At 33.4% G+C, this 19,703-nt stretch overlaps 1 protein-coding gene across 1 annotated transcript in view; it reads right to left on the reverse strand.

Moving 5' to 3' along the window:
• Positions 1-2,875: 2,875 nt before the first annotated feature.
• The window catches only part of LOC129230719 (putative inorganic phosphate cotransporter), a 32,895-nt gene continuing 16,067 nt past the window's right edge, over positions 2,876-19,703 (reverse strand). The window contains exons 6-10 of the mRNA XM_054865139.1: positions 17,405-17,554; positions 11,570-11,702; positions 10,217-10,372; positions 6,608-6,693; positions 2,876-4,848 (exon numbers count right to left, since the gene is read on the reverse strand). Coding sequence (XP_054721114.1) covers positions 4,651-4,848; positions 6,608-6,693; positions 10,217-10,372; positions 11,570-11,702; positions 17,405-17,554 — 723 coding nt within the window. The 3' untranslated portion in view covers positions 2,876-4,650. The remainder of the gene's footprint in view (positions 4,849-6,607; positions 6,694-10,216; positions 10,373-11,569; positions 11,703-17,404; positions 17,555-19,703) is intronic.

Consider the following 19,703-nt stretch of genomic DNA (forward strand, 5'->3'; position numbering starts at 1 on the left):
ATTTTATCAAATTTGACCACCGGATTTTTTTCACAATCTCTAAGAAGTTGTTCGATAGCTCCAGAATATGAATGTGGCCACTTAGTGCAACCGTCCAATTCCAGTATAAGACGCCTCAGTGGCAACTTAGAGTGGACATTGGACAATAGAGAGGACCCCTTTAATTGCTTAATTCCCAGCTGTGGAGGTGTAGAAATACAGCATTTCTTGTCGGGGGGTTTTGTCTCTTAAGTGGGTCATAAAGTCGAGAGGAAGAAATGGCTTGAGAAAAAGAATACTTGCGTTCAATTCATTAATCAGTTTAAAGAACTTCAGAGGATTCACATTTTTTTAATACTCAAGGGCTCTATTTGTCTAATATATATAAAATAGTTATAAAATAATCTTAGGAATAATAAGAGTAGTTGAGCGCCGTTTATTATCCAGGAGAAACAATTGGAACCGAAGATTAAAAAATTAGCATCTTATGTAACTATTTTTTATTTGAGTGTGTGCATTTTTTAAAACTGGCGTAAAAATGTCGCATAAAATTGATTGAATTTTCACTGTTTTTTTCTAAGTAACGTATTGCGTAACATTTCAGTACTTACTTATTTCAAAACTACTTTTTTTTTAATTTTTCCAATGTTTCAGTCTTAAAGGAGCGTAGCTAAATATTCTACGAAATGTATAAAAGTCTTTGAGGATTTCAACAAATTCACTGACAGATACTTCCAATGTTTGCTGAAAATAGCTTCAAACTTTTATTTTCGACCCCCCCCCTTTTTTTTTTTTGAAAAAAGTGCATTTTTGCCCTTTTTTTCAGTTTTTCGAGGTCAAATAGCGTCGGCTAAATATTAAACAAATTTAGCGAAATTTTTTATGGGTAATAACGGGCCCATATAGCAACTTTTCCGCACTATCCAAAAACAGATTTCCAAAAAAAGTTTTTTCGGCCCACCCTAATATATATATATATATATATATATATATATATATATATATATATATATATATATATATATATATATATATATATATATATATATATATATATATATATATATAGCATTTTATTTTTTACTTTTAGCATATTCATTGACTCCAGAAGGAACTCGTAACTCACCGACTATTATAAGAAAATTGATAATTGAAAGCCTGAATCTATTGCTTGATAGTGGATTCACGGCATAAAATAACAAAGAAGATGTGTTTGAAATTTTAAAATCAATTTAGAAAGTCAATTTAGTTTAAAAATTGCAACTAAATCTTTTTTCTCCCTCCGAGTCAATTTTAAAATAATGTCTTCAATTATTTTCGTAACGTCAAATTTTATAGCTGTGGTTTTCATCAAGATATGACTTCTCAACTTTGTTTAACTAAGCTATGACATTTTTTCCAGTATAAACTACGAATAAAATAGCTAAATGATCCTTGTGACGTGTGATATGCTCTTCTTACAGTTTAAAATATCAGCAACTTAAATAACAATTTATGAAAAGTGATTTTTATGTACAGGGCAGTAGGATCGCACACTGTTGTGGATCGGACGTAAACCTTTCTTTGGTGATGTGTACTAGTGTACAAAATGTAAAAAAAAATAATAATAACAATAATATATATATTATCCTAAGGAAATGGTCATTAATATATTTTTTAAGATAATAACAGCTAAATTGTTTCTTTATTGAGAAGTGCACTTGTGTGAGAAAATTCTTTCTCCCAACCTCTTTGAATCGTATATTGTCACGTAGATTAATATTTTTTTCATATTTTTTTTCATAAGACTTAATAATTAGAATGATCAGTAATACTTAAAATGATAAAAAATAATAATGTAAACAGATGAGATTGAATTCAACTGTTGAAGATTCAAATAATAACATTTGTCATTTGAAAATTAATTAGTATTAATTATTTTTCTTAAAAATTAATTATTTATTAAGTATTTGCTTTGGTAATTGCTTACTACCGTAAAGATAAATCCTATCATAAAAAATATGATGAAATGCAAGAGTTTACAGCTAATCTAAACACATTTTTCAATTTTACTTCTTTTAAACATTAAATAAAATTAGCATAGTTCTTGATAATTAAAATTTCATTTTTATATTTTATAGTATTTTTTTATTTTAAAAAGTTCTCTCTATGTCAAAATGGGCAAGTAGCATTGTTTGCTGGCAAATCACTGAGGGTTGCTTGCAAAAATCACTCCGGTTCCGAATTCCTCAATTTTCTTTGTTTTTAACTGGGATTTGTCAAGCTCCAGCAAGCTCTGGGCAAGCAAGCATACACGTGGTGGAACGGTGGACACAAGCCGAAATATTAGGCTATATAGGTAAGTGATATGTTTTTGAACTCATTTTTCTCCTAATAATTTTTTTTTACACAATGCATTTTTTTAATTTTTAATTTTTATTTTTTTAATTATTTTTTTAAGAATGCATTGTGGGAAAAGCTCGATCAAGCCAAGATGATGCCCAGGTCCTAGTAAAATTTGATGCCTCTCTCACAAAAATACTCGCACACTTTCAAAGCAGTTGTTTCCAAAAAATCAGGGGAAAAAAAAAGAAATTTTCTGTTTTGGTGCCACTAAAAGTGTAGTACCCGACAAGCAGGACCGTGCGTTAATCAGCCTCTGATTCTGAGTTAGGCTCGTCATTTAGGGTGGTCCCTTCTCCTCCATGTGACTTTGATATAGTGAAGTTTTCCCTAACAATCATATCAGTATAAATTTCTTTAAATAAATAAATATGCATTAAAAAGTAACAGAATTATAATACTGTTTTGGACAGAAAAAAAAGAAGAAATAGTAATGATCAAATAGCTTAAGAAATAAATACATTCCCATGATATTCATATTTTGAGTGATAGTAAAAATATTATAAAAAGAATGGCAAAGTTTAATTTTTTATTCAATAAAATAGTTGTTTACGCAATAGTTACAATTGTGCTGAAACATGTATGTAGCAAGAATAAAATGAAATCACATAAAAGCTATTTAGACAATGAAAATGGTACATCCGTATTGGGGATGATAACCAGCTAACGAAAATGGTACATCCGTATTGGAGATGATAACCAGCTATTGTTGGGGCAAACCTAGCCTGGCAGCATGTACTGCTGTAACTAGGATCTGCGTAGCCTTCACAAATCTGCCACGTTAGGTTTTCCCCTATTGTCTCTTCATCACTACTGAAAAAAAGTAGTCAATTCAATCAATTCAACTTCGACATGGACTGAAAATTCTTCAGTTAGGAAGTTTATTCCTGAGTCAGAAGGTAATAACTGAGTGGCGAAAACGAACAAGTGTAAGTTCATAGATGAGGTTGTAGCAGGGATTTGAAACCGCACGCAAAAACGTAAGAACAGAGCAAAGATAACCCAGAAAATAATGAAGACTGTAGAAAACGGATTTCTAAGCTATATACCAAACGCACGAGTGCTTCACACATCATTTTCGAAGGGGGGGGGGGAGAGGAATGATATTTTCTCAAGTGCAGCAAAAGTCAGGGATAGAAAAAGAGAACAATTTTAAGTATAATTTGGGAGAGAAGAAAATGTAAAAATACAATTTTGAGCGACAATAAAATGTGTTAAATCCTTTTTGACAACTCTCGTGTTCTTTTAATAGTTATTTCACTACCTCATTTAGTTTTCTTGATAGCATATGCCTTGATAGGAATGTGCCAAAGAACATGCTGCTTATTAATACCAGGGCCAAGAAGGAGCCAAGACGGGTCCTTTGTCAGTTTGGTCTCCCTGCTCTACCTTCCTCTATACAACTTACAATGCCCAGAAGGGGAGAGTTTCTAGTTTTCGAATAGGCATCCATCAGGGACGCCCGAACTTAAATCTTTAAGCGGGTGTAAATTCTCAATTTGCCGTATGGAACTCCAAATTTTGCCGAATGATGATAATTTTGCCGAATCGTCAGACAAAATTCTCCTCATTATGATAATTTTGCCGAATCGTCAGACAAAATTCGCCTAATCATGATAATTTTGGAAGGTCGCAATGACTTCCCATCTGCCACAGCCTCTCATCGGACTTCGTCGAAACCACCTAATTTGTTAATATTATTTTCATTCTATACGTTTTATCGTGCATCGAACAAACTGAATGTTCATATACATTCATTCAGGATATCTGTGAGAAACAAGAACCCCAACGAGTAGGATCCCATCGCAACTTGTGATTGCGAAAAATATGATTTGAATTCACGATATCAAAACTCAAAGTTTTTTTCAAAAACCATTTTTATTCGTTGCCATCATGAAGTTTTAGGCTGGCGTTTCTTATCGCTGATATAGACTCAAAATTGTTGAATTCTTTCCCGAAAGATGTTTTAATTGCCTTTACTTACGTTAACTTTTCACTTCTTACAACATAAAATAACTCCTGGAACAAATTTAAAAACAAATTTAACGATTCACTGAAATGTAGTCACTTCTTCCAATTGGCAGATCATGTCACATGCCGTTTTAAAAACGAAATCGACCAAAGAAATGACAAAAGCAAAATGATACTCGAGTCATTGCATGAAATTTTAGTCACAATAATACTCCTTTGCTCAACGTCTTCATTCACATGAACTATGGGCTTGAACGGCCAACTACTAGATGTGCGACTAGAAAGCTGTTTTAGGAAGAAACCTGCTCTCAAAATATCTTATGGGAATGATCTTCGCCTAGAATTTTCAGGTTCTTCCTCTTCAGGGCCTTGGACTACTATTTCAGGTCCAAGATTGATGGTTGGAGCTCCCCAAGGCTGCAGTTCAGCGGATGCAAATAAGTTGAAGACGCTTCCCGTGAAGAAGTATACGGTAGATGTCGTCACAAAAACGGTACCCCAGTTCTTCAGGGTTTGCTGCACAGAGAAAATAGGAATAGAAGATTAATTTGTGCCACGACAAAAAGCAGGTCTTAGTTTTATTTAAGAAACAAAAGAAAAATGTTGTATTTATATGTTTACTTATTAAGACTCGTCCACTTCACGAAGCTGTATCAATCTCATTTTTAAAATTCTGAAAGTGATGAAATTAAATAGCTTTAAATACTAAACGAAATCACAAATATTTGATCGATTTCTATCACATTTTGAACTATGATACTCTGGCCCCAAAAACATGCATGGCTGATTCATGATAATTTCTCTGTTTAAGTAAACTAATTTAACATTCAAACCATCTTTCTTTTTTTTTTTTTGAATATTCAACTTCGTAATATCCAAAGCCGGTTGCTTCCAGGATCAAGTGGATCTGTAAGCACCCAAGTCATACGCAAAAGATGTGCAGTAACGTGCAGGGGTATTAGCCACAGTGGTACCATTGGTTGCTCAATGCTCAATACAGGACTAGACATTTGGCGTGACGTCAGCATCATCGTACTTGAACCATCATTTGACATTGGGTATTGTTCAGGGATGAATGTCGTTTCTGTCCGGGGAGGAACGACCGCCGTCGACGATTACGGCAGGAACCTAACACCGCTACGAACCAAATCATTCAGCTGAACGTCACATCGGGCTTCCTCATTTGGGGTGGCATAACGGTTGATTACAGGACATTTCTGATACACGGAAGTTTGACAACTGATAGCCCGATGTTTTGCCTTTGTTGTTGGTCGCTCCCAACACAGTATTATAACCAGACAATACCAAACCAGGATTTTAACATCCATCTCTGGTCTCGCCAGATATGAATCCTATGGAACACCTGTGGGATCTCATTGGACGTGACATGAACCATAAGGACACACTGAAACAAACCATTTATGATCTGAAAACAAGGGTGGATGTGGTTTAGTCAAGGTTACCTCAAGCATCCATCACGAACTCATTGATAGCACGACTCGCCGAAGCGAGCACATCAAATAGCAAAAAATTAGTTAATTTTGAATAATTTTTTTAAAAAAATCATTTGTGTGTGTGCATATCCATCTCACCAACATCGCTACTGAAATTTTCATGACGCTGCGCACATTCTTTCTCGGTATTGCAATTTCACTTTTGCGAAGTGTGTTCTGTGGAAGTTTTTTTTAAAGAACGGAGAACATAGCAAATCTTTCATTTGGAAAACTGCGGAAGTTCTGTAAGTCTTCCAATTCAGAACCTGATGTTACACTCTTTAAACCCTCCTACAATTTTCAAAATATTTCTTAAATCGTTAAAAGAGTCAATGTGCATGTCCTAAAAATTAAGTGTTGATCAAATCATTTATAAGTTATAGATTGAAATCTGCATGTAATTCGAAAGTAAAAACTAAAAAGTTATTTTTTTTTTTGAGCACATCAGTTCATTAAAGCTTGCTGCATCAAAAGTTTTGTGAACGTAGAACATTTCAAATAGTTATCCCGGCCGATTTTTTTTTTAAAAGTTGTTTTAGGATTTCACCATAACCATTAAACGACATGCACACATGTGCTGTACATGTATCATGACATCGCACCTGATACGTTTGACTTTTAGATTTGGCAAAACCTGACTCAGAATTTACTGCTTCATTATTTTCTCTTAAATGCCTTCTATTTAGACTAATTTTGTAAAAATATTTTATTCTTGAAATCCAAACGAAAATCGTAAGTAATTTACAAAACTTTTATTAAAAAAAACGGTTTGATACACTTACCCCATCTCTTATAGCCCATCCTACGAAAGCTGGTGCTAAGAAGCCAGAGACGTTTGCAACGCAGTTCGTGATTCCCATCAAAGTCCCTAGAGTCAAAATAAGAAGAAACATACATTTTCATATTAAGTACTCCAAACCTATTGGGAGCAATATTAAAACAAGAGTTAAGACTAGGCTTGCCAAACGTCCCGGTTTGACCTGGATGGTCCTGGTTTTCAGGCAAAATCGGGTGTCCCGGTCGGTTTACTTCCGATCCCGTAAAAAGATAAATCTGATTAGATGACCAAAAAAGTCTAAAAATAATTAACTGTGAAGGATTATTTTGGATAATTACTTTGTCATTTGTAACATAGACTTGTAAACTTAACATCGAATCAGCTTATGAGGAATTTTGCAACAAAATTAAAACCAAAAAAGACTCCCTAAAAGGAGTCCTAGCGCATGAAAAGTACATGTAAATATTGCTCTAGTTTTTATTCCTCATTCAAAGTATTTCTTCTTACTAAAGTAACTAAAAAATATTGACATGAGAGAAATAAAATGTTTAAATTTATCTACTTGTGTCATTTATTATTACTCCTGGTTCAGGCTAATAATTAGTATTCATTCAACGCATTGAGAATGAGCTACTCTCTAAAAATCAGCCAGGGATGTGTTCCCTTTAGAGGTGTTTGTGATCCGGATTTTCTAAATATTTTGGTCTAACAACACATTCTAAAGTTGAAAAAATGTAAAAAAAAAAAAAAATGAAAACTTTTAAAATGTTTCTTTTTAATAATTTTTTTTTTACATATTTAAATTTTTTTCGGGGGGGGGGATCCAGTTCCTCTTATTTTTTGAAAATATCACACTGTCGTCAAAAAATTTCACTTGAGGCTTTGTATCATGCCTTTTTTTCCTTTTGAATACTCGCGACGGGGATGGGGTGGGGGAAGGTTATTCCGGGGATATCCCGGTTGAACATTTCAGAAATCTGCCAAGTCTAGTTAAAACGATATTTCTTCCCAACAGCATGCGTCGGAGAAGGTTCATAGTAAAGGTTATCGGACTTACGGATTTCGTCGGACAGTCTGGGCTCCAAGCACTTACCGGATTGAAAACTGACCGGATTTGAAGTTGATCATACTTAAAAAAAGAATACTACTTCAAAGTTGTTTAAAATTTCAATTCTAATCCTTTTAGTCAATAGGGTTTACATTAATTGATATCAATCACGTTTCTGATTTCTGCTATGTCTCATCGGATATCTAGTGGCTAAAGAGTCATAAATTGGTAGTGAACAATATTGTGAAACACAACTACTTCAAGGTTTTCAAGTACCCGTTTTCAGAAACGTATAAGGTTGTTCTTGTAATTTGTTGTAAAAAAATGTGCAGGGTTATTATTTTTAATGGGTGTAAGATTACACAACTTCTGGAGTGAGTAAGGTAACGGCACCAGTAACAAACAAGGGTCCAATAACAATTTGGATTTAAATAATAAGAATTTTAGACGGGTAAAACTGATGTTGATGTGGGCCATGAATACGGTGAAACCATCAAGTGTTTTCAGAGTGAATTTTATGAGCCAGTTGGTATTTACAATGCAGTGGTGGAAGGTTATGAACAGATACCACGAGGTCGGCTGTTGTTTCATGTTCATTTGAGTTAAATAAGGCTTTAGTTCAAAAAAATGAAGATCTTTTGCACATTTTGAAGAGAAAAAGAGAATTTTGACCATTACTCATCCTCTTCTCATCCTATCTGTTACTGGGTATCATCAGATTTTTTGGTGTCTGTTGCTGGGGGTCAGACCGTTTTTCGAAATTCAGCAAATAAAAATAGAATTCACTAATTCAGAGGATCCAGAAGCAGCCAAACGTTAGATGAGATGTAGTTGCATGAGAGAAAAATAGTTTAAAAATTCTAAGTACATTAAAAGGCTCAGAAAGTTGAGTTAATCTGAGAGCGATATTTTAAGCATGTCTGTTACTGGTGCCGTTAAAATAGTGCTGATTTTAAGAAAATTAATTGTTGGAGCAAACTTTCACGATGGTTTGTGTAATGTTCCACTTAGCGTCATACTGCTTTAAAAAATTGAGGTAGACTTCAAAGCGCATGCGTAAAGATTAGCATCGACGCAAAGCTTGCCAATTCTATAAACGAAATCAACAAGGGTTTCTGCGGCCAAGCAATAAGCTAGTAAGATAAGCATATCGTGGTTGCGAGCTTGACTACGCCCTGAGTATTATTTCCTCCCTTTTACGCTGCACGTCTTGTCTGTAAATGAAATACATATCGAATTTGTGTAAAGTTGATAGGTGTACATTAGTTGTGAGAAAGCATGAACTTGATAAATAATGAATAAACAAATGATTGAAGCAACAAGGAAGGAAACAGCTGTAAAGTAAACAAAAGATAAAATAGTTTTCAACCGTAAATTGCTATTTTTAAACTGTCACAACAAAATTTCTATGATTATGATATAACTAATTAGTTTATATGATATAAAAGAAATTATGCGCATATAATTAGAAGTTTAAAGTGTAACCCGATTTATTTTTATACTTTCAACTTAGAACCTATAAAAAGAAGTTATTACCTGATCATTTAATAACTTTTGGATTATTTAAGTCGTCGAATAGTTAACTTGAAGTATAAAGTCAACTTGCACTTAAAAATGAATAACGTTCCGAGAAAGTCTGATGAACGCTTATTTTTGCTGAAGTGTAACCTTTCAAACAAATTTTCTGTAATCTTACTGATAATTGCGGTGCTAATTTACACACAAGTTTGTGAAACCTTACAACTTAGTAACATTACTATGGTCTTTGATGTAACCTTCTCAAAGCAATGCGTTACTTTACACCAGTAATATAATTTAAATAGCATTGGAAGCAGCAATGCTGCAAACAGATTGTATGGAGTAAAATCACACCAAAATTTTTAGCATTAAGTTCATAGAGGGGTTGATAGATATACATTTATGTATTCAACTGCAGTAAAATGATTTTTTTTTTTAGTTTTAGACTTTTTAACATCATTTTAAGTGAAACACAAACGAGCTGTTAAAAAAATTACACAAAGCTCTATGAAATGCACAAACAATTGGGCCTATGTAAATAATAGTAACCCTAGCCATAGTGAACTGCATGTGTGTATCTTGGATTATGATAAATAGAGCTTAGTTGCACATTTCGGACTCATGTCGACGTTTCTAGCCCAATTGTTTTCTCTCCCACTGTGACCAAAAGTTGTATGTTGATGGTGCCCGGATTTGGTCTACGTAAATTATAGTAACCCTATCTATAGTGGACTACATTTGTCTATCTTGGAGTATAATGAATCGAGCTTACCTGCAAATTCCGGACTCATGTCGACGTTGGTGACATTGAATCCCGAATAGATAAACCCGTTGAAACATACCGAGAGAGCTAGCAGTTTTCAAGCCAAGCTGTTTTTAAGACCACTGTGATAAAAAGTTGATCGGTGAAATATTGTGCCAGTGGCCACTAACCCCTCCTTCTCTTTTTACGTTGAAGGTGCCCGGATTTGGTCGACGTAAATTATAGTAACCTAATCTATCATGTACTGCATGTGTCTATCTTGGAGTATAATGAATCGAGCTTACCTGCAAATTCCGGACTCATGTCGACATGGGTGACATTGAATCCCGAGTAGATGAATCCGTTGAAACCCACCGAGAGAGCTAGTAGAGCTACGATGACTGCAGGGTCGCAACCCACGAAAGCTACAGCTAATACTCCTAAACCTGGGCCGTAGAACGCTGAAAACAAACAATTTCTTGATATAATATGCTATAGTATAGGTCCGGTGCCGTGACATTGTGAACGAGAACTCATTTATTTTTTCGGTAATTCAGTTTCAGTGAGGTGACAATCGTTTTGGCACAGAACTCTCTTTGGCTATTTTCCGAGGACTACTTCGGCAGTAACGAACTCTTTCATGGTTAGGCCTTATCTTAACTGAAGACGAGATTATGTCTATTCTACTGTTGGTAGGTAAAGGGAAGTAATTGCAAATTTTTCATTTTTCATTTTTTTGTCACCTATTGTACATTAGCTTTATTGTACAAGCTTGCTTATTTGGTTTCCGCTGAAGGGAAAAAAAAAAAAAAAAAAACGTGAAAAAAACGTCCAGTTTCAACATTTTCCTATTGTTAGCATTGAATCCAAAACGCGTATCTTCAATTATCTCGAAAACTTATTTCTGCTGATACTGCCGTTTACCTGTCTACGGCAGAATTAATGTGCAAAGTACTAAGTATAGATTTTTAACTTAAATAAACATTAGCATGATATTTTGAAGTTTAGTTACTGTGCTTTCAGAGATGTAACACCCAAATAAACTCTTCGCACGAAAACCCAGCCATAAGCACTGTTAATGACTTAATTGCTTATCGATTTTTTTTTTTGTTTAAAAGTTTTCCAGGATACTTCGTTCCTTCATTTCTTTTTATAATTCAATTAATTTTTCGTTACAATGTAATAAGTCATTATTTTTTTTTAAAATTTTGACATGTAAGATGTGAAAAAAAAGAAAAGACAGAAAGAACTTTAATTTAATGTTTTTAGTTAAGTTTCTGGAAGAAATTCAATTCATTTTATCTAAAATAGAATACCAATGCTTCCTTTTGTGCCCCGAATATTTAGATTTCGAATATATTTATACTTGCATGTTTTAGGAGACAGAAAAAAGTTTGTCATACAATGCGAGATATATTTTTACGTAGACTCTATTTTGACAAAGGTAAAGAATTTATTGAGTTCAAAGCTTAATTCACTAAATATTTACTTAAAGTTAATTGGTTCTTGCTACATTTATTTACTTTTTTTTAGCTGTTCAGATTAGATATTTTACATAGGTAAACATTATTTCTATAGTTCAGTCCTGAATTTGCTTTTTCTACGTGTGTACCCTTAGACATTGGGGGAAAGCCGGTTTTCGAGACTTTTCAACTCACCTACGGAATTCATGATCTTTCGAATGGCTGTAATCCGCAGATTGGAATTTGCCCTCATTTTATCAGCTACCAAACTGGCAAAAACGCCGAAAATAGCTTGCGTCAAATACGGAAGAGCAGATAGAGTTCCATTCTGAAAACAGACAGAGACCCTTACAATAAAGCAACTGTTACTATTGCTATTATTATTATTATGAATATTGTTATTATTATTATAATGAATATTGTTATTATTATTATTATAACTCGTATTGTTGTTATTAATAATATTAATAAAATGGATTTTCCGAGCACGAAAATAATTTTAAATTTTTTAAGCAAAAACATTTGTTGTAAGTAAAAATTCTTTTAATTAAGTATTAAAGTAGTAATGACAATTTAAGATTTCGCAAAAGCGTTAAACTCCCATGATTTTCGATAATTAAGTATTGACTTAATTGTTGTGAGTAATTAAATTATGTGTTGACTTTGATTTTGTAATTAAACAATTTGAAATACATGTAAGATAAATCAAATTTGCATAGATATTTGTAATAAAGCCAACACAGGTTTCATAAATTTGACATTAGTGCACATTACACGTATAGCTGTAATTCTCTTTGTAGACAAATTTTTGGAGCAAAAATAAAAAAATTATTAGACAAATCATCTTTCGTTTCGCATTTTCTCTATAAGGTAATAATCAAATTTTTGAAAAAGAAAAAAGAACCGATTTAAAAACGGTAGCTGGAAATAGAAATAGCTCCAAAAACTAAACTAGTATGTTGTGGCCATCACGAAACTTTTTTCTATATTTTTCTTTTTTTTCTGATCCCTCCCCATGCTTGACGAGGAAGCAATATTCCCAACAAAAACAAAATTACACATGCAAAAAACTTGACGAACATCCCAATGTGTGAATTATTGCAAAAGCAAAGCAAAGAGCGAAAATTGAAAGTTATTTTAAAAGCCTTGCTTGAATTAATTACAAATATTTTATTTGTTAACAAACATAAGATGGCAACAGTTAAAAATTTTAAATCATTGAGATAATATTTCCGATCATTTTCATACAATTAAAATCACGAGAAATACGCAGACGACAATCTATTACGATTTATCTTTCTTATTGTTGCATTAATAAAGCTATTTTTATTCGCAAAAAAAAAAAAAAAAAAAAAAAAAAAATCAACGCCTCTTGGAGCGATTGGCGTCAAAATTGAATCAAAGCCTGTTTACATATGGATTCACATATATTCCAAATTTCAACCAGAACGTAGCATTACTTCTTGAGATAGGGCACTCACAATGGAAAAAAAGAACGGGCGATTGCGCTACCCCCTTTTTACTTTCTTCTATATCTAATATATAGAAGAAAGTATTGGATTCGTGCAAATTTTCGAATTTCGAATTTTGACGGATTCGAACGTTTTGAGGTGTGCTGAGTTCATTTCGACTATTTTTGGAAAATGTCTGTCTGTCTGTGTGTGTGTGTATGTATGTATGTGTGTGTGTATGTATGTGTGTCACGTCTGTGTGTGACCAGTTTTTTGTGGCCGCTCTACAGCGAAAACTACCGCATGAAATCGAACGAAATTTGGTACACATATGTGCCCGTATGTGAACTTGTGCCCATTGGTTTTTGGCGCGAATTCCTCCAAGGGGGGTGGAGCAATGGGACGTTTTTTGAGTTACGCGTGCTTGCTATTCCTCAGGAAGTAACTGGCGGAATCAAACAAAATTTGGTCCATATGTTGCCATTAACAGGAACAGGTGCTGATTCAATTTTGGTGTCAATAACTCAAACGGGGGTTGAGCTATAGAACGTTTTTTTTGTCGTCAATTGTGACTGCTGTATCTCAAGAAATAATGAACGGAATGAAAGAAAAATTTATCGGCAAGTAGCCCTTAGTGGGTATAAGAGCTGATTTTATTTTGGTGTCAACAGCTAAAAAGGGGGTAGCGCAATCGCCCGTTCTTTTTTTCCATTGTGAGTACCCTATCTCAAGAAGTAATGCTACGTTCTGGTTGAAATTTGGAATATATGTGAATCCATACGTAAACAGGCTTTGGTTCAATTTTGACGCCAATCGCTCCAAGAGGTGTTGATTTTTTTTTTTTTTTTTTTTTTTTTTTGCGAATAAAAATAGCTTTATTAATGCAACAATAAGAAAGATAAATCGTAATAGATTGTCGTCTGCGTATTTCTCGTGATTTTAATTGTATGGAAATGATCGGAAATATTATCTCAATGATTTAAAATTTTTAACTGTTGCCATCTTATGTTTGTTAACAAATAAAATATTTGTAATTAATTCAAGCAAGGCTTTTAAAATAGCTTTCAATTTTCGCTCTTTGCTTTGCTTTTGCAATAATTCAGACATTGGGATGGTCGTCAAGTTTTTGCATGTGTAATTTTGTTTTTGTTGGGAATATTGCTTCCTCGTCAAGCATGGGGAGGGTTCAGAGAAGAAAAAAAAGAAAAATATAGAAGAAAGTTTCGTGATGGCCACAACATACTAGTTAGCTGTTGACAACAAAATAAAATCAGCTCTTATACCCTCTAAGAGCTACTCGCCGATAAATTTTTCTTTCATTCCGTTCATTATTTCTTGAGATACAGCAGTCACAATTGACGAGAAAAAACGTTCTATAGCTCAATCCCCGTTTGAGTTATTGATACCAAAATTGAATCAGCACCTGTTCCTGTTAATGGCAACATATGGACCAAATTTTTTTTGATTCCGCCAGTTACTTCCTGAGGAATAGCAAGCACGCGTAACTCAAAAAACGTCCCATTGCTCCACCCCCCTTGGAGGAATTCGCGCCAAAAATCAATGGGCACAAGTTCACATAGGGGAACATATGTGTATCAAATTTCGTTCGATTTCACGCGGTAGTTTTTCCTGTAGAGCGGCCACAAAAAACTGGTCTCACACAGACGTGACACACTTACACACGGACACACATACGCACACACACACAAACAGACAGACATTTTCCAAAAATAGTCGAAATGGACTCAGCACACCTCAAAACGTTCGAATCCGTCAAAATTCGAAATTCGAAAATTTGCACGAATCCAATACTTTCTTCTATATCTCTACATAGTATAAAATGAAGTCCCCAAAAAGCGTCTGTGTGTTTGAACTCGCAAAACTCGAGAACTACCCGGCCGATTTTGTTGAAATTTTCACAGTTTGTTCCTTTAAGTCCTGAGAAAGTTTGCAGACCAGTTCGAAAACAATTCGATGAATAGTTCTTTTTTTATTCCAATTTAGGCTCAATTTTCACATAAATTCCCGAATATGGGGGAGAAAGATTACTCGCAAATAGTAATACTACATATTGTTGGAAAGGGAAGAATTTTCCACGTTCTACGCAATTTGTTCCAATGCTCTAACTTAATTGCGGCGGGAGTTTTTTACGTTTTTAGTTCGATTTTTTTTAGGCTTAGCTGAAATTTAGGCACTACTTTCTTCATTAAATCCATGAATAAAAAGTGAAGGAATTGTCCCACAGTTTTCTTTTTGACAGCATTGGAAAGAGCTGTTTTTTTTACTCCAGATCTAACTCGACCTACGGTCAAAAGTTCAACCCTCTATCTCCATTAGAAAAAAAGTTACAAGCGAATTAAATGAAGTTCAAAAATCTGTTCTCTATTCAAGTTTTTAACCATTTTATTTTGCGTTTCCACGGTAACGCTTTTTGAATTCATTGCTTATTTCCATCTTTCTCATTTTCAATTCTTGAACTTATTTTATTTTGTGTTTCCATGGTTACGCATTTTAAATCCATCTTTCTCATTTTGTTTTAATTTCTTAAAAGTATTTTAGTATCTGTCGTCATTGTTTGGCGAGAAAATTTTGCATGATGTTTTTTTTTTTCTTTCATTTAATCCTGGTTATTGAAGATACTTCACTTGACACAATGGTTTTTTTCAAGGTAGACCGGGCAAAGCCGGGCAATGCAGCTAGTATTAGATATAGAAGAAAGTAAAAACAATATCTTTGAAAAATATCGATACAACTTTTAAACTTAATTTTTAAAGTCGGCGAAAAGCGATAGGTAAAATAATGGGTAACCATTTTTCGTTTATATTTTTCAAAAAAAAAAAAAAAAAAAAACACTCAAAATGAAGAATGAAACATTTATACTGTTATACAAACTTTGTTGTTATCAATGTAATGTATACGAATGATATTGAAGAACTTGTGTGTGTGTGGGCCCTTTTAAATTTATATTTGTAATTGATTTATGATTACGTCATATTGCTTTAGGCATCGTATTTACCGGATTTCAAAAAATAGGTTTAAAAGTTGTTTCTTCTTGTTCTGAAATTGTAATTATTTTTTACTTTTTAGAGCAATTTTCATTATCATGTTTTTTCTATACTTGAAATTTTTTCTAAATGTAATTTCAGGGATCTGAAAGTAATATAAAAAGTTAGATTCAATTTTTTTCACTTGTTTTTTGCTTCAAACTTTCAATATCTTAACTGTGCACCTTACTTTGACCATTTTTGCAATTGAAAGTTATGCACATTGCACATAGGACTACCGAGGGAGAAAATAGAGGTCGTGCACATAAAAGGGAGACACGTTGTATAAATGATAGTTAAAAAGTAATCTAACACTAAGCAAAAAAAAAAACTTTTTGTCTGCGTCCTAGTTTTTAAATAGTAAATTCTTACTAATTTTGGGTCGAGAAAAACGAATAGGGTAGAGATTTCGTTTTATTAGCTCTTGTTTTCAAGATGCACAAAATCCCACTGAAGAAAGATGCACAACAACCACACTTGATTTGAAGGTAAGGTTAAAAAGAAAAAAACTTCCTGTGTTATCAAACAGGTCTTGTTTTATTAAACAATGTTTCTTTTTCCAAAAGCAGTGGTTGCTTTTGGCCTACCATTGTAAACGCTTCATTTACGATTTCTTTTTTTACGTTAAAGAAGAAACATCTCTTGCAATAGTTCAGCAGCATTTGGTGAGCATTAACTCAGCTCAATGACCCTGACGTCTGCGCCCCACTGTAAAGATATCTTGGATTGTAAAGATACCTTTCCTCATGCTTATCGCTCAGGCTTCAAAGTTTTTAAGCAAAATATTCTGGAGCAAGTGAACAAAATAGAGTTTCATAGACATACTATCATTCATTAATGGTCACAGAACTCCCATAAGGATTTTTTGACCAACTGTTTATAGTTCTCATTTTCTCTGCTGCTTAGAAATACTTATAATGCACCCTTTAAAATCTTCCTAAGTTTTTTCCCCCCCTTTCCTTTCATTTTTTTTTTTTTTTTTTTTCAAAAACAGTGATTTTCACAATTGCGCGTATTTGAAGTCATCTTAAAATTTTTCTCATTTACCTTAGCTACAATACATTTTGCAAATTTCCCTCTAAGGTATGAGAAAACCATTTTTGTTCACAGCTTCCACAAAGTTATTCATTGTTCGCAGAGGAATGAGCATGGGTGGAAGCAAAAAATAGATGACTCTTCTAGAGGCTCATTTTTCGCATTTTTCTTCCTAGAATTTAAATTTCTTGAAGTCCATTTCAATTTTATGGAGTGATATTTTCTATCCAAACGAAGAGTCGAAATTTAGAAGACAGTCAATCCCATGGGGGGGGGGGGGGGTGCTTCTATCTGCCAGGGAAAAAGAACATTAGTGAGATTTCACTACCCTAGTTGACTCTGTAATCTTGAAAACTAGAGCTAATCTCAACTTTTATGGTAATTTTCGTGTTTAGCGAGGCAAAATATTTCGGAAATAGTTATTTTTGAGCGGATGCATTTTTGATGTTGAGTAGTGTAAGTGTTCCATACATGACTGTGGAATCAACCCAGATACTTACCTGTTTGAGATCAAAATGCAAAATATTCGAGAGGTATGTAGGAAGCTCTGTGAGAAGGGTGTAAAAGCCCCAGTTGTTTCCAAAATGTGTGACAACTAGGGCCCATAAAGATCCTGAGGTCAAGATGGCTCTCCATGGCACTGGCGCTCTCTGTAAACCGAAAATCAATCTCAGTGATAGGAAATATGAACTGATAAGTACACAAATGCAGTAAAACATAGTTTATACTTCTTCATTTATACGTCTTTTAGATTTGCACGTAGTTTTCTTAAAGTTCCGAATGATTTCTATTCATTTTAATACAAAAGTGCATCGTTTGTACGTCGTTAACTATCGATTATACGTCTCTCATTTCTACGTCTTTTATAAGTCGTTTTCTTAAAGACCAGAATAACTCCTTTCATTTTAATGCAAAAGTGAATCGTTTATACATCATGACATACCGTTTATACGTCTTTTACATTGATACGTCGTTTTCTTAAAGACCCGAATAATTCCTATTCATTTAAATACTAAAGTACATTGTATATACGTCTTTCATTTATGTGTCCTTTACATTTATACGTCGTTTTCTTAAGAACCCGAAAAATTCCTATTAATTTTAATCCAAAAGTGCATCGTGTATACCTCTTGAAATATCGGTTATACGTCGTTTTCCCCTCCCTTAAATTCAAAAAAATTCCGCCCTTCTAGCTTTCTATTGAGGAATTATATTCCATACCCCTTTCACACATTCCCTTTCTCAGGTATAGTAGGAAAAATAAAGGCAAAAAGTTTATTTTGTTCGTCAAAGCACTAGTGACAAAATGTTTACTTAATTCATTTGATAATTCTATTCGCAACTCCAATAAACTAAAGGGGGCGCTGCAGCCATTTTCTAATGGCGGATGAAAAGGTAAAACAAAGAAATGCCGTAACTTATATCTTGGTTTGAAGTTTAATGAATGACAGTAATTTTTTATCGTGTTTGTGAAAAGCCTTCATTTCTATTCCTCTGAAATTACATTACACCATAAACTGTCTGAAGCCAGTAATTTACCCTAAAGAAAACACGTTAAACGGAATGTTTTACCTTTTTCATTAGTATTGTTATTCACTGTAAGGTAGCGTATTTGAGCTCTGGAGTTGCGAATAATCATATCACTTAGACAATCAGCACGTCAGACGATTATTAAATATTTTTCAAATTAAATTCCTACTTGAGCACATTAGTGTAATATAATTACATTTATAAGTCTAGACATGTTAAATATAATAAGTATCTAAGATATAGTACAATAATTAAATAATTTGTTTCACATAAATATTTGACTTAAAACAGAAATTAATGTCTTTAGTATAAAACTATTGCAGAGTAGTTTATATTAGTTACTTAAACCACTTTAGTTGATCCTTACAACTATTGTATTTATGCAAAATTTGAATTAGCAGGGTTAAATTGCAAAAATCAAAGTGATTTATTAACGCTTCGATTATACGTCACTTTCATTTCTACGTCGTTTCACGTCAGTCCACTAAAACACGTATAAACGATGCCTTACGTAATTTTTTTTCTGGTGCATCACCTGGAAAAGGCATGAAAATTTAAATTGAATATAGTAAGGAAAATGGTTGTAAGAATTAGTTTTCCAAAAGGCAATCAATCGGTATTATCTTTAGTAGTTAAGATAAAAGTTTCAGTATTACAAATCAAAACTATTCTAAAACTTTGAAACAAAACTTCACTTGTAAGTATAAATGATGTTTAAAAAAGATAAATGTACTTGAAAACCATGCATTTAAAAATAATGCACACAGGAATTTTGGTTTAACAAGGGGCATTTTTTTGCATTACAAAAAATTTTTAGAACTTCCGACTGTAAGCAGTGATTACGATAAGCATATTTTCTAATTATTGCTAGCCGTCGAAAGCACAACAATTTTTCTACCCTGGAAAAGAAGTTTCTTGCAAACCAAAACTCGGAAGCAACACTTTTTGAAATTTTGTTTAAAGGATATTGATTTTATTTTTTATTCGTCCGAATAATGTTTTGAGTGCCATTTTGATGTCATGAATTTTACAGACGTAAGAAGAAAAAATTGTACCTGCTCTTGTTAACGGCGAAACTAATCTATTATTTGAAACTAAATTCTGAATTTGACTATAATTCTAAGAAAAATTAAGTTCTTGCAATCGTTGCACCTCAAAAAAAAAAAAAAAAGGACAACTGTTCGAAACTATAAGATACGTGAAATACTAAGTGACAAAAAGAGCGCTTTGCAACGAAGCAGTATGGCTGACAGATTTGCCATCTTTGTC

This window comes from Uloborus diversus, chromosome 9, assembly GCF_026930045.1.
Source record: "Uloborus diversus isolate 005 chromosome 9, Udiv.v.3.1, whole genome shotgun sequence".
Classification (NCBI taxonomy): Eukaryota; Metazoa; Arthropoda; class Arachnida; order Araneae; family Uloboridae; genus Uloborus; species Uloborus diversus.